This window comes from Olea europaea, unplaced genomic scaffold (assembly GCF_002742605.1).
Source record: "Olea europaea var. sylvestris unplaced genomic scaffold, O_europaea_v1 scaffold903, whole genome shotgun sequence".
NCBI lineage: Eukaryota > Viridiplantae > Streptophyta > Magnoliopsida > Lamiales > Oleaceae > Olea > Olea europaea.
In genome coordinates this window covers 115,753-130,302 of record NW_019267504.1, presented here as the reverse complement: position 1 = coordinate 130,302, position 14,550 = coordinate 115,753, and the positions used below count along the sequence as shown (strand labels likewise).

The 14,550-nt window shown below is 34.7% G+C and overlaps 1 protein-coding gene across 7 annotated transcripts in view; it reads left to right on the top strand.

Moving 5' to 3' along the window:
• Window positions 1–740: 740 nt before the first annotated feature.
• LOC111392216 overlaps window positions 741–14,550 on the top strand; it is a 14,848-nt gene continuing 1,038 nt past the window's right edge. The window contains exons 1-21 of one of the 7 annotated variants that reach the window (XM_023017501.1): window positions 741–937; window positions 1,046–1,093; window positions 1,550–1,629; window positions 2,821–2,875; window positions 3,673–4,037; window positions 4,541–4,786; window positions 5,516–5,706; window positions 5,799–5,970; window positions 6,645–6,782; window positions 6,858–7,029; window positions 7,401–7,543; window positions 7,886–8,062; window positions 8,153–8,263; window positions 9,264–9,383; window positions 9,478–9,634; window positions 10,748–10,911; window positions 11,048–11,134; window positions 11,813–12,141; window positions 12,319–12,400; window positions 12,639–12,781; window positions 14,001–14,265. In XM_023017501.1, the coding sequence (XP_022873269.1) occupies window positions 3,699–4,037; window positions 4,541–4,786; window positions 5,516–5,706; window positions 5,799–5,970; window positions 6,645–6,782; window positions 6,858–7,029; window positions 7,401–7,543; window positions 7,886–8,062; window positions 8,153–8,263; window positions 9,264–9,383; window positions 9,478–9,634; window positions 10,748–10,911; window positions 11,048–11,134; window positions 11,813–12,141; window positions 12,319–12,400; window positions 12,639–12,781; window positions 14,001–14,265 (3,036 nt within the window). In that variant the 5' untranslated portion in view covers window positions 741–937; window positions 1,046–1,093; window positions 1,550–1,629; window positions 2,821–2,875; window positions 3,673–3,698. Of the gene's footprint in view, window positions 1,094–1,549; window positions 1,630–2,820; window positions 2,876–3,672; window positions 4,038–4,540; window positions 4,787–4,940; window positions 5,087–5,515; window positions 5,707–5,798; window positions 5,971–6,644; window positions 6,783–6,857; window positions 7,030–7,400; window positions 7,544–7,885; window positions 8,063–8,152; window positions 8,264–9,263; window positions 9,384–9,477; window positions 9,635–10,747; window positions 10,912–11,047; window positions 11,135–11,812; window positions 12,142–12,318; window positions 12,401–12,638; window positions 12,782–14,000; window positions 14,266–14,550 lie in introns of those variants that run through there. The other 6 variants (XM_023017506.1, XM_023017505.1, XM_023017503.1 and 3 more) reach the window with 6 other exon arrangements.

Genomic DNA, 14,550 nt, shown 5'->3' with positions numbered 1-14,550 from the left:
TGGTTAATTTGTGGTTAAAAATAAGAAAAAAAATGTTGAATTTGCGTATAATATTGTTTTATTGAAAAATTTGTGGTTGAAAATAAGATATAAAAATATATTTAAAAAATAATAGGGACCAAACAAGGGCATAAAGTTGAACGTAGTAAAATAAGAAGTTGAAAGATTTTATTGAAATTGTTCGTTTGAAAATTTTTCAAAAAGCTAATCATAAGTTCTCTCGTAAACAATATAATTTAGCTCAATTACATCCCCCCCGCCCCCAAAAAAAAAAAAAAAAAATGAATCTCATTTTCAACTAATGGTTTAGCACTAATTACCAGCTAATTGACCACTCCAATAATTCATGAACTTGCCATTAAATGATTTCAGCATGTTTTGCCCGAGTCCAAGCTGAGTGACTTTTAGTATCTTCTTCTTTTTTACACTTTTAAGCTAAATTGCATCAATTGCTTTTGGATTTCCATTAAAAGTTATTATAATTTCTTTCTAATGAAAAAATAATGGATCTCACAAAATATAATATGAATAATAACGATTTTGCTGATGATATATCGTAGTGTATCGAATGATGTACACTCCGTTCACATCGACGAGGGACCCACTCAAATAAAATATTTTTTCTTTCATATAGGTTCCACAGCCATATGAATGGAATGTACACCATTTGATACACTACGTTACGTTCGAATAATAATTGTGAAAGGTAACACTGTTCACCAATATTATAATCCGTTTCTTAGAGACCCATTATTACAGGGTCTGTAGCCCCAAAAATGCAAGAGACAACAAATTAAATCCATGTACTCGTTCAATCCCAGATCAAATTTATTGAGAAGAAAGATAAGTATATGAATCTGATTAGATTGGCCGCACAAAGCACTCAGATCTTTCTATTTCACAATCCCAATACTTCCCCACCTGGATCTCCCATCGGGTACTCCATCAAATTTCCCACTGTTTTGTTTTAATTCATTACATTAATTGGCGGATCTCTGCCTATCGTCTACGCTGACCATTCTCTTTGCCTCTTCGTGACTGACAGTCTTTGCCTCTTCCGCCATTGCCAACAAGGTGAAGGAACTTATTGAAGGTATTCAAGTAGTATATATATATTTTTAAACCTTTTTTGTGTACCCTTCTCCAGTTAAAAATATCTTGCCTCAAATTTAAACCTTAGATTTTGGCCCATCTGGTTCCGTCTTGTTGCCAAATATTTTGTCATTAAACTGTATCTTTCTTAAATCTATTTTGTTTTTCATTGATTTTGATAATGGGTACTGGAATTTGGAGGTTGATGAATATTTTTTTGATTGAATGCACTTGTATGATTGGTGTTTTACGGTACTTTATGATCATAATTTTAGTGTGATCTGTGGAAAGATAAGAAGAAATCTTACTTCGGATTTGTTTTTTGTTGGTTTCCATGTTTTGTTTTTGGCGAATGTTTAAAGAAAATAAGGATAATGAAAATGGCATAAGTTCTAAATTTCAGAAGTTTTGAGTGTTTATAGTTGGAAATGCAAGTTAATTAATTTAAAATTTCCAGGCACTGTGGTGAAGGTGAAATTGGCTCAGAAGGAGTTGCTGTGAAGAGGAAAGGAAGAAGAGGGCCGGTAGTTGTGATTGGTGAGTGCTCCGTGCTGTTTTGTGCTTTCCTAATCTTAGATATGTTTTGATTACAAAGGTTTTGTCTTGAATTGTTATTGTCTTCGTCAGAGCTGGTGTTCTGACTTTGTTAACCATCAAATAATATTAATGACTTTGCGGTTATTTAGCCACAACATTCAAGATAACTTCAAGGGGAGCAGAAGGGGTAGTTAGCATCAAGGGAACTCTTGCTGTACTTCTAGTTTCAATTGGTTGTCTAAGGGGTTATTGAACTTAGTAATACAGAGGGCTAAGACCAATGAAGTCTTCTTCACATGCTTGACTGAAAATTGATCACTCCAGAATTAAAGGAAATGATGGAGTTAAATTTATTGAAAATAATATTCCATTTGGTTTTTAACTTCGCATCATGATAAAAATATACCACGTAGAAAATGGTCATGTCTACATGCTTACAATTATAATACGCGCCACTCCTTTTCCTTTTCTGTATTCTGATTAGAAAATGCCGGAATAACAATTTACCATGATTTTCGCCGCTCTTATCTATTCTTCAATGTTTCTAAAGTCATCTCTTGTAGCAGATACACTTTTTGCAAACCAAACCATTTGTGAGGGGCAGATTATAGTTTCTGAGGGACAAATAGCTAATATGAGTTTGATAAGAGAAAGAGTGCTTAAAGGTCCAACAAGATTCTAGTAGCTAGTGGATTATAGTGCTAGAGTTTATAGTCTTTGTTATATTGTAAATAAAATAGGGTTCGATGGGAAGAGCTAATCATCGAGCGAACAATCTCCTGTGCACCCTTGACATTTCATCTCCGGATTCATCTCCTGTGGTAACTTCTATAACAGATTCGTAGGGATATGGTACACACTCAAAATAATTAAATATACTGCCAAGTTTCTTCGACTTAGGTTATGTGGCATCCAAATTTGTGGAGAAATTTTTCTAATCTCTTACTGAAATCAGTATGTGAGTGTTCACAAAATGAGAAGAGGTGCACATGATGCCCTTAATACAAGTCATTTTAAGCATTGGTCCGCTGTTGAAACTTTAATTGGAAATATCTACATAAATATAAAGAACTTCTTTAACACAATCTTGTAGGTTTATTTATTTATTATATTTTATATTATTTTTTGTAATACTTTTCTCTTCTCGTTATGAACAACACAAGTATTCAGAAAAATAAATTGTAATTTCAGCAAAGAAGTTCCAATCTGATGCGGTAGAAGAAAAGGCTGCAATCTACTTCCCTTTGTAAGTCAACGCCCCCATCTCACTGCTTCTTGATGCCTTGTAGGCAAAATAATGGATTTGTTGTTTTCTTTCGGCAAATAATGAATTGTTGTTGCCTTTTCGGTAAATTAATGAATTGTTGTTGTATATCCCAAACAAGTACTTAATGTTATATATGAATTTATTATATCGTCTTTCTTAAATTTCAGTTCCCTGGCGTGCATCCTAAATTCCTTGATACGCCCCTGATTACATTTATATTTGATTTTTGGGATGAACTTCAATTCTTGATCTGTTGGCTGTTCCTACTATGATAGGATACTTCTATGAATAGATTTTTATATAGCTCATAAAGATTAAAGATCTAAATCAGCTAGAGCTAGTCATTTTGTTAGGAGGCTCAATGAAGCCCCCGCTTGACAACCATTGTTTTTTGGGAAGAATGAGTTTCTAAATAGTAATTTTTTTGGAGAATGTGTGGTTAAAAAGTTAGGAAAGATGTGAAGAATATTTTATTGTGAGTCTGTGGTCGAATATGAGCGTGAGAAAAAAAGAATTTTGAAAGAGTGGTTACCAAACGGGCTAAATGTTTCTAGGACGTTTGATGATTTTGATGTTACATTTTTGCATCATATGTTAATGGGTTTGGATTCTGCATTTAATTGATGAGGGTTAATTGAACTTAAAGTGTGATTTTTATGGATAACTTTCATATGATACACTTCGCTTTTATGGTGTGTTTTTTCCCTTTCTCTATTGGCTGTAATTAGAGTTTCAAGCACTTGATGCTTTTTTTATCTTCTGATTGTTTACTTAAGGAGGAAACTTTTGCCTGCAACAGTACATGATTGGAAAAATGGATTTGATGAGGGAAGCTAAAGGCAATTTGAGCATGAAAGGTTTTAAAACGAAATTTAGATTGGCGATTGTGATTATTATTGCTTTATGGATTGGCCTTGCTGGTCTTTATGGTTTGTTGAGACCAATATCAAATGGTTGTATCATGACCTATATGTATCCGACGTACATTCCCATCTCCACTCCGGCAAACATGTCATCCACCAAATATGGTTTATACCTGTACCATGAAGGATGGAGAAAGATTGATTTTAATGAGCACCTTAAGAAGCTTAATGGCGTTCCTGTTCTTTTTATCCCTGGTAATGGTGGAAGCTACAAACAGGCAAGTCTCTCCTTATTTATCTCTTGCCGTCTGGAATATTCTATCAGGATTTGTTATGATGATTAGTAAACTAAATTTGGCAAAAAAACTTGATCATAGCTCACTAAAAGAAATTGAGCAGTTAGCCATCCAATGGCTGATCTACTTCTGTTAGTATCTTTGTATCTCTTGTCATGAGGGATGTTAAAATTACATTACTATTCCCAAATGCATAAATGAGCTTTTGTTAAGAACTTTTTATGAATAGATAGACTGAACTATTTTCTCAATAACACCGCTGATGGTTTTGTATTAATAAAACATTCTTATATGATGATAAGGATATGCCATATGATGATAAGGATATGCCATATAGGAGGTAAATTACTGTATGGATTCTCGTGTTACGTGATACTGATGAAAACAAATGCTCTATTTGTAGATACATTAGAGATGCTTAAAGTTTAAATTTATATTTTCTGACAAGGTATCTCTTGTTTTCTGCTTCCCCCTAACTGATATAGGTGAGATCCATGGCTGCGGAATCTGATAGGGCTTACCAAGGAGGCCCACTTGACCATAACTTTTACCAAGAAGCTTCCCTAAATCTTGGAATGGGAGTAGATAGTGATGTTACTGAAACTCCATTACCCAGTCAATACAGTTCCATGCTTGATTGGTTTGCTGTGGATCTTGAAGGTGAACATTCTGCAATGGATGGTCGGATACTTCAAGAACACACAGAATATGTAGTATATGCCATTCACAGGGTATCATTTTTGTCACTTTAGCATACCATCCTGATAGGGCTTTTTAAGGTTGGATTATAATGCCAATCTGGATTGCATAACTTTTTGTCATGCCAGAAACCTAATAAACTCCTGTGGGATCATAACAAATGATATTAGAGTCTGGAAAAAAAAAAAATTAAAGTAAATACTCCTTTGCTAAATTGTTGAAGTTTTATCCATTTTAATGCTTTGGCGTGGAATCTATTTGTGTAGGCTAATGATTGGGGTGCACTATCTGTATAATATATCTCCCTGCTCATGGGATTTGTTAAAAACATGGTAATTATATTTTTTTGTTTGTTCCATATCATGAATATTATTCTATCCTGAAATCTCATTCTACTCAACATGAGCTCGTTGGCAAAAAAATTGATCAGAAAAACTAGCTGTGTGAGTTCTTCATCGGTGGAGACCTTTTTCTTCTTCGTGAATTTTTATTCTGCTAGCCAAATACAAAAAACTTAGCTATGATCATTTTACTCTCTGATATTGAAAAGATTAGCCATGTCGTGTGAAGTCTGACGAATGTGGCATGTTTGTGTTGTTACTTGTGAAGTTTTAATTTGCTGCTAGATAATTGGGCAAAAATTTTCAGATCCCATTATGGAAAATCCAGTTTCACTTGGTTTTTGTGATTCTTCCCCTGTATTTTTCTTACGACCAAGATTAAATTTCTCTAGCAATTTACTCGTCATTTAATGCTTGTAGATTTTAGATCAATATAAAGAGTCTCGTGATGCTCGATCAAAAGAAGGTTCTGCTGTTTCTGGGAGTTCACCAAAAAGTGTCATCCTAGTTGGTCATTCTATGGGTGGTTTTGTTGCTAGGGCTGCAATAGTGCACCCTCATTTGAGGAAGTCTGCAGTTGAAACTGTTTTGACGCTTTCATCTCCACACCAGTAAACTTTTATTATTATTGTTGTTGTTGTTGTTGGCATATCATCTCTATGCAGTAATCATTGCACTTGTAATGTACTTTTTCTTTATCCAGGTTACCTCCTGTACCGTTGCAGCCATCCCTTGGTCACTATTACACACGTGTGAATCAGGAATGGAGAAGAGGATATGAGATCCAAACCACACAAAGTGGACGCTATGTGTCTGAACCTTCACTCTCACAAGTTGCTGTTATATCCATTTCTGGTGGCTATAATGATTACCAGGTATCCACATCTTTGTACTTAGATTTATTGTAGAACAAAGGACTAAACGTACAAATTATAATGAATGTATCACGAAGAGATGATCAATTTTGCTTTTGACGTCATCTGGGGGAAAACAAAGAATTCTTAGCATTGGCAAACTGCCAATATATATCTAGAGCGTTCTTATATCTATGAGCACTTATCAAAGTATTAGTGTACGTCATGTCGTTATATTTTCAATGGTTATCTTCTTTCTATATGCATGTACCATTGTGGAAAGAAAGTTTTGAGCTTGCTCTCTGTTTCATGTTTTCCATTTTAGTATTGAAGCGTGCTCAATTGTCTGTTTCGTGTTTTCCTTTTTAAGTATTGAAGTATATTCGTTTCTATTTGCTTACAGCATAGTCCTATGCTTTTTTTTTTCTTTTTTTATTAAACCCGTAATAAAAGTTTGATTATTTATTATAATCGGTGTTTAATTTTTAAATGAATGGTATTGTACACTTCCTAATGTTCTTCAGAAAGTGGAGATGTGATAGATTTATTTTCTCGAACACGAAGAACTATGTTCTGCTATTTCTCTTACTAGTCATTGTGTCAGTGGATGTTTGATTTGTTGATCATCTTTAGCTTTCATCTGATGATTTGTTGCTAACGACAAATCTTCAAAATTATTTGATTTTCTTTATTAGGTGCGATCAAAGTTGGAGTCCCTTGATGGCATTGTCCCATCTACACATGGATTTATGATAAGTAGCACAAGTATGAAGAATGTGTGGCTGTCAATGGAGCACCAGGTTATCTTATGGTGTAATCAGCTAGTTGTGCAGGTGAGTCATTATTCTCTTACAGAACAATTTATTTTCTGATAAAGGAAACTCTAAAATTCCTTTTTTACTTTTCAGGTGTCACACACTCTTCTCAGTTTGATAGATGCAAAGACAGGACAACCTTTTCACGATGTACGAAAAAGACTGGCTATATTCACAAAAATGCTCCACAGTGGAATTCCGGAGAACTTTGATTGGTTAAGAGAATCATCTGTATCACAACAGTCTGCGCATTTGTCTAATCAAGGTGGGAATATCAGTTTTTGGAAATTTGAACCCCAATTGTCCATGCGTAAAAGTTTTTACTTTGGCTGAAAGAACTATTTCAGCATGTGTTCCACTTACTGACTGTGTACAAGGAAAAAGTTAAAAAGACAAAGCATGGAACTTTGATCTATTCCAGATCAGTACCAATTGAATCTATGCTTGACTATTGAGTATTGCATATGATGTTTAGTTTGTGGTTGGAGTATGGTTTCTCCTTGATGAGATATTTCTTGAAATTTAAGAGAAATACTTTCAGAAATTTCTTGAAATTTAAGAGTAATACTTTCAGAAATTTCTTGAAATTTAAGAGTAGTACTTTCTGAAATTTTATTGCTTATTACAATGACACAGGAATACAAGTGCCTGGTGTATCTGCTTGCCCAGGTAATATTTGGAACAATGATGGACTTGAAAGAGATCTTTACATTCAAACTACTACCATCACTGTTTTAGCTATGGATGGAAGGAGACGATGGTTGGACATTCAAAAACTGGTTAGCTTAATTTAGAGTTCACAGAGAGGAACCTTTCCTGAACATTTATACTTGACTGATTTCCTTTAGTGTGTTTTTTTTTTTTCTTTTTTTTTTTTCCTCCTCCCCAATTTTTTCACGACATATGCATCTGGGCTTGCGGCTAAGGCCAGACATTATATGATAAGATGCATATTATCAGTCTTAAATGAGTTTAACACTGTATGAAATTCCGAAATTTAGAAGAAAATGAACTTGACTTCTCTCCGATAGAATCGGTTTAATGGCTTCCGTGCATAAATTGGTAGTTTGACATTTTGATAAACTTATTAAGTAGAATGATAGTGCTCTTTCAATGCTTAGGGTTCAAATGGAAGAAAACACTTTGTTTTTGTTACAAATCTTCTTCCATGTTCCGGTGTGCGACTGCATCTCTGGCCAGAGAAGGGAAATTCAACTTTGGAGTTATCAACGAATAAACGTGTTATTGAAGTCACATCAAAGATGGTGCATATTCCATCTGGCCCAGCTCCAAGGCAGGTAAATATATTTTAATTCATGTTATTGCCCGATCCTTGTTAAATGCTGATTTAAAAATATGTGCGTTTCTGAACGAGATATTTATTTAAGGTTGAGCCAGGTAGTCAGACTGAGCAGGCACCTCCATCTGCTGTACTTTGGTTGGATCCTAAGAATATGCATGGGTTCAGATTTCTGACAATCTCAGTTGCACCTCGCCCGGTAACATGACATCAGAGCTCAATTACAATATCTTTACCTGCTGTTCCTGATATATGTTATTTATTGAGATTCTTTTGGGGGATTTCTTAGTTCGTCGACTAACATATGTCAAGAAGTTTCTATCAGAAAATTTTGGAAATGTGCTTCATAATTGTGTTGGACGAGTTGTTGAAATAAGAATTATAATGTAAATTTTGAAAAGGATATCGATAGATCGCTCTGCATGTTGAGATTTCCTGCAGGATTTTTGGATATTTTGAGTGCATGTCAGGGTGAAGAAAGCATCTTACTTCGAATTATTTTTTTCAGTGAGAGTGACATATATGACCCCGTTTGAGCCACATTAATGTAAGAATGAGAATGAAAAATATAGTCGTTGTAGCCCCATACAAAAGATAGAAATTCAAATATGGTAGCTTGATGTGATGGATAACGGTCATATTTTTCATTTTAATGGACAAATAATGAGAAACAAACAAGGGCTATGTCAGCACAAATTGTTCCAGTTTTTCGGTGTTCGAACATGGTTCAAGGAGTTCTTTGTCCTGATACATTTCAAGATACTAAGCCCTTGTTTGAGCCCCATTGTTCTAAAAATTCATTTTTTCAAAACTCATTTTCAACCACACATTCTTCAATAAAACAATATTACACGTAAACCCAAAACTTTTCCCTAATTTTTAACCACACATTCTCCATCAATTTACTATTCAAAATACATTCTTTCCCCCAAAATGGGGCTCAAACAAGGGCTAAAGAAAACCAATTCCCAACACTAAGACATCTACTACATTCTTTTTTAATGGATATGGAAGAAATTAATGTTACAGGCCATGTTCTTTTTCCCCTATCATGATAATGCTAGGTGAAGCAGATAGAACTCAAAGAGGATCTCGCTGTCTACTTTTAGATATATGTTCTGCTCTCTTATTAAGTATGATAAGCATAAAAACTGGTTGATTTATATTGTTAAGCGACTTTTTATGTGCTCTATGCACAGACCATTTCAGGTAGACCTCCGCCAGCCACTTCTATGGGAGTTGGACAATTTTTCGATCCAAGGGAAGGAGAGAAAGTGTTTTCTTCTCAGTCTCTGATTCATTCTATGTATTCACAAAAGGTTAATATCTTCAAAAGACAGCTTACTTGAAAGAAGATTCAAACACTTATCTTGGCTGCAAATAGCTGATTGCTATATGACTTGATTTTTACAGGATATCAATTTGAAGGAGGATCATCCTCTTGCATTTAACCTCACTTTCTCTATTAGCTTAGGCCTTCTACCTGTGTTGTTATCTCTTAGAACAACAGGTTGTGGAATTAAGACGTCAGAATTTCCTGTTGAAGAGCAAGGAGACACAGAAACAAGTAGTAAGGATTCTTCTGATTTTCTTTCTCTCTTTCATGTTTTGATAATTCTCTCATATTTTTTTTAATTCTATATAATCTTTATGCTCTTCCAATTTCTTACCTCCTCCATTTCTTGTTTTCTGATCGGAGGTCGACTTCCTAGTCCTTTTACTGTCTTTTAAGAAAAATATATCTAAAATATATTTATCCCCTGTTTGGTCCCCATTTTGTAAAACTCATTTTTCCTCCAACTCATTTTCGACCATACATTTTGTGGGACCCACAACTGTTATCATATTTTCAAACACATTTCATCAACTTTTATCTAAATCTAATAAAGTTTGATTTTTAACTAAACCAAACAGTGGCTTAGTTTTAAGAAATAACACTTGAACATTAGTATGTAGTTTACTGTTTAACTTACTAATTTTCAAGTTTAAGTTTTTAAAATAAAGTAGATTAAGATCAATTGTATTACAAGTAATGGTTAAATTGATCCAAAAGGTCATCATGTAACGAATAATATGTGACACGACTAACATGCATTATGGTACTTCTACAGTTTCTCTCTGTCGCTAATCATTTAAGAAAATATTTGCTTCAAAGGCCACTGAATGTAACAGTGCCTGTCTGTTGCCGATCTGTCATGTTCTATTCAAGTGTTGAATTGGAATGTGAAAGGACATGTATACATCATGCAAGGGGTTCCTATTTATTTACAAGTCTCTTGGTAAGGCATGTCCAGAATCTCTAAGGATGATTCCTTGTCAAGAAATTCTTCACATAATGAAGCTTCCTTGCTTACTAAGAAAGCTGATCAAGAACTTCCATCATCTGCAATTAAAAGAAATCAAGTCTTTTGTAAGATCTTAATGGTGCCTCATAAGCAAATTACAAAGTCTGGATTTAATTGAGGTCAAGTAATTCAAACTCAGAGTAAAACCCATTTTATCGTTTGCCCAAGTAACTTGTAGATAAACTCTGGTTGCATTCTTGGACATTTTGTTGTTTATATCTTTTTTCTGTGTTTTGAGGAGTTTGTGAAGATACCTAATCGTGTATTTATTCTTGTTAAATCCATTTACACTTAATAACTTCTGATCTCTACCATTAACTAATTCCCTTGGATTGTAGGACTTTGTAGGCTCCGCTGTTTCCCACCGTTAGCACTTGCATGGGATGCTACATCTGGTCTCCATATATATCCAAACTTGCATTCTGAGACAATCACGGTTGATTCATTTCCAGCACTTTGGACTTCCACTCAAGACACTGAGAGAACAACTGTTTTGTTATTGGTATAGTTCTCAGATTAGATGTAAAATGATTTCTTTTCTTCCAACCATGCTTGGTGACATGAAAATTTGGTCATTTTGCTGGCTTTGTTCATGCACTGCTAAATATTAGATTCTTTTAATGTTGTATACTCTGCAGGTGGATCCACATTGCTCATACAAAACTAGCCTTGGGGTTTCTATCACTGCCTCTTCTGGTAGATTTTTGCTTTTATATTTTTCTCAGGTGAATTCATAATTCGACATGAAGGCTTTCTAGAATTCAGTTCTTTTTCTTGAGCTCTTTGTTATGCTACCATTTAGTCAAATATATCACCTCCACAGAAAAATGCATTTATTTTTTCATTATGACTTGGAATAAGTTATCCTTGATGAATGAGCAAGTTTAGTAATTTATTTCCTTTGACTCGAGTTTCCAAGAATTAATTTCGATTGTCCACCAATTTCATTTGATTGATGAGAACAGGAATTGAATTTTCTGCTAATTAACTTCATTGTTATTTTCTTTTAGAGAAAAGGAAACAACTAATATATTTATTTTCTTTGAAAAGAACAATATGCATGAATGCACATACTTGACAGAGCGGTATTGCTCTTAAATCTCAAAGAAGCCAATATGATGAATAAATTCATATTTGATTGAATGCTTAAATATATCCGCTGCAATATTTGATGACTCATAATGATGAACTTGAATATACCTATGGATGTTTAATGCCAAAGTTTTCCTTCTTTACCAAGAGGAGTAGTTGTGCATGTGTTCTTCGTAGTTTCATATTGCATCTATTTCCCATCCCCGTTCATATGATTTTTTTGTAGCTTGTAGGTTATGATTGGTAGTTATGCTTCTTATTTCATGTATTTGAGAAGATGTTATCAGCTTTTGCTTTTATGGGTCATGCAGATCAGCGGTCTTTCTGTTGCTGTTGTGTTTTTTGCTCTTATGCGGCAAGCGCGTAGTTGGGAAGTTGATCTGCCTATGCCATCGTTGCTGTCCGCAGTTGAATCAAATTTGATAATACCAGCGCCATTTTTATTCCTCGCCGTTATGCCCATATTTTTCGCTTTACTCTTTTCCTGCCTATTCTCTCTACAAGTTCCTCCGACGATAAGCTTCATTGTCGTCTCAATACTATGCTATGTGTTTGCAAATGGGGCAGTGATCATGATCATATCAATTTCTCAATTTGTTTCCCATATAGTTGCATCAGCCCATGTTTTCATTAAGAAACGGTTAGTAGTCCTTCCCTCTCTCCTCTCTCTCGTCCTTCCGAAAATTTGGTGCCCTGTAATTATGGTTGTGACATTTTCATAATGGTTTGTCTATAAGTTGTGTTAACCACTTGATAGATATGCTTTGCTTGTAATATTGATGTTCTATACAGTGCTAAAACAAGATTATATTTGTAGGTGGCAAGCGTGGGAAGGGAGGTTCAGTTTTCCCTTTCTTCAATGGTTTATCGATCTCTCCTCTACTCTATCATCTATTAAGGTAATCTTGTACTCACAATGAAGACAACTAATTGTAGTGAATCATAGTTGGAGGTTCGCTTTTACGTTTCTGGGTTTATCAAAATAATGAAAAGCATGTAAACATACATTCCTACTTCTTTTCTGGTGATTAATGTAAATACTTTCAACTCCTTTCGCAAAGAGCTTCCTCTTATCCATCTTGTGAGAATCTCACAAGTTCTTCCTTAATGTTATTTCTTGTCTCATCTCCCATGAAGCAGGTGGTAAGGATTCTGAAAGCCAATTCACTGCTTATCACAGCATTAATTTCTATTACACTGGTGTGTTTTGTGCATCCTGCTCTGGGTCTCTTTGCATTGCTCCTATCTCATGCTGTGTGCTGTCACAACGCTCTCTCTAGGTATACCACTCTATTGCCTCCCTTAGCAACGCAATGTGTAATAATTGTAGAAAATTGCTTTTTCTCTGAATAATTAATGCGTTTTGGTGATTCTAATGTGTAGTGCAATAAGCAATTTGTTTTATTGAACCTGGTCTTCCCTGTGAATAAATTTTTAAGGATGTCCAAAACAATAAAAGAAGGCTCTATCGAATGCATTAAGTCATTGTTAACTATGCTATGGTAAAGATTATGCCATGTACCCTGTTAATATAACCACCACTTTATTTATAAGGTTTTGAGGGTCTGACATTTTTGGTTGGTGCCTCACTACCTTAATTTCTGTGATTAACAATAGCTGTAGTCCCCCTTCACTTTTCCTGTTATTTAACTGCCCACAATTCATTTTGATATCCTTTTAATTGGGTTCCAGGTTATCATATTTGCAGTTTTGATTCTAATAAGACCAAATATTACTTCTGATGAGTTTCCTATTGGCTATAATTCTTTTTCTTTTTAATAAATTTATAAGTGAAAAGTTCAGAATATCCTTGATGTTATCTTCAGTGGACTTGAATGTGAGTTGGACTACAAACAATTTAGGCTTTGTCATTCAGTTGGTGTAACTCCAGGTCTTCAAGATGTAACTTCTTTAATCAGATTCTAGTTGCAAGTAGTAGTAATATATGTGTAACAACATCAAGAAGTAAAAGGAATTGGAATATAACCCTTAGAATGCATTTTTTTTCGAGAGGTTGGGGGCTAAACTATTTATTTTTCCTTTTAATCTGGTCTGCTTAAAAGTCAACTGTTGAGAGCTCTTTCTTTGTTTCAATTGCATCCAACCAGTAGTTTGGGGAACCTGCTGTGGTATAGAAAATTGCCCTTTCCTTGTCGAACCAAGGGAAGTTGGAGTATGGTCATTTATGGGTGATGTGTATTTCTCTAGTTGGTAAAATGTGAGACTCCCTCGTCAGCATTATCTAGAGAAATAACTGTGCAAAGACATCCAGATTGAAATTTCAAGGCTGTGATGTGCACTTTTGGTTGTTGGATGATACATTTTCGAGTGCAGAAAACACATGCAGTCTAAATCATTTTTGTGCCTCTATCTTATCTAATATTTTGAAGAACCATTTCTTTTCCTATATTCATTTTTTGCATGCTTGTGATTGTTTTAGCATTTATTCAGGGACTAGTAATACGATCTAAGAGTCAATTTTGTTGTCTTTGCAAACAGTTTTTTTATGGCTTCATTTCGCAGTCACATCCGAAGTAAGGAGCTATTTGAGTCTGGAAACGGAGATCTACGTGGTTCTGTTCAATTTAATCCCGGGTATGATGGTGAGCTCTTTAATATGGATGAGAAATGCACTAGTAGCCCAGAATCTCGGGGAAGCTATGGAGAGACGCAATTAGAGATCTTCCACTACTGGCATGGGTTGCTTGTTTTACATCTGCTTGCAACACTAATGTTTGTCCCTTCACTTCTCGCCTGGCTTCAGGTATGGGTGATGTGTTCTTTTTACCTGAGAATGCTAAATTTGTATTGTATTAACCTTTTCTTATATGAAACCTAAATACTCTGTTGAGGTGAGTCAGATAGTACTCTTGACAGTATTGAGTACGAAAAAGAAGTTAAAATCTTGTTCTTTACACTTTTCAATCCTATCCAGTATTGCGTATCAAATATATCCTGAATGTTTAAAGGACTCCAGTTTGACGTTCTGAAGAATCAATAGGTGCACTTAACTGATCCTACAGAGTAATTTTAAGTAGTCGAAGTTAGA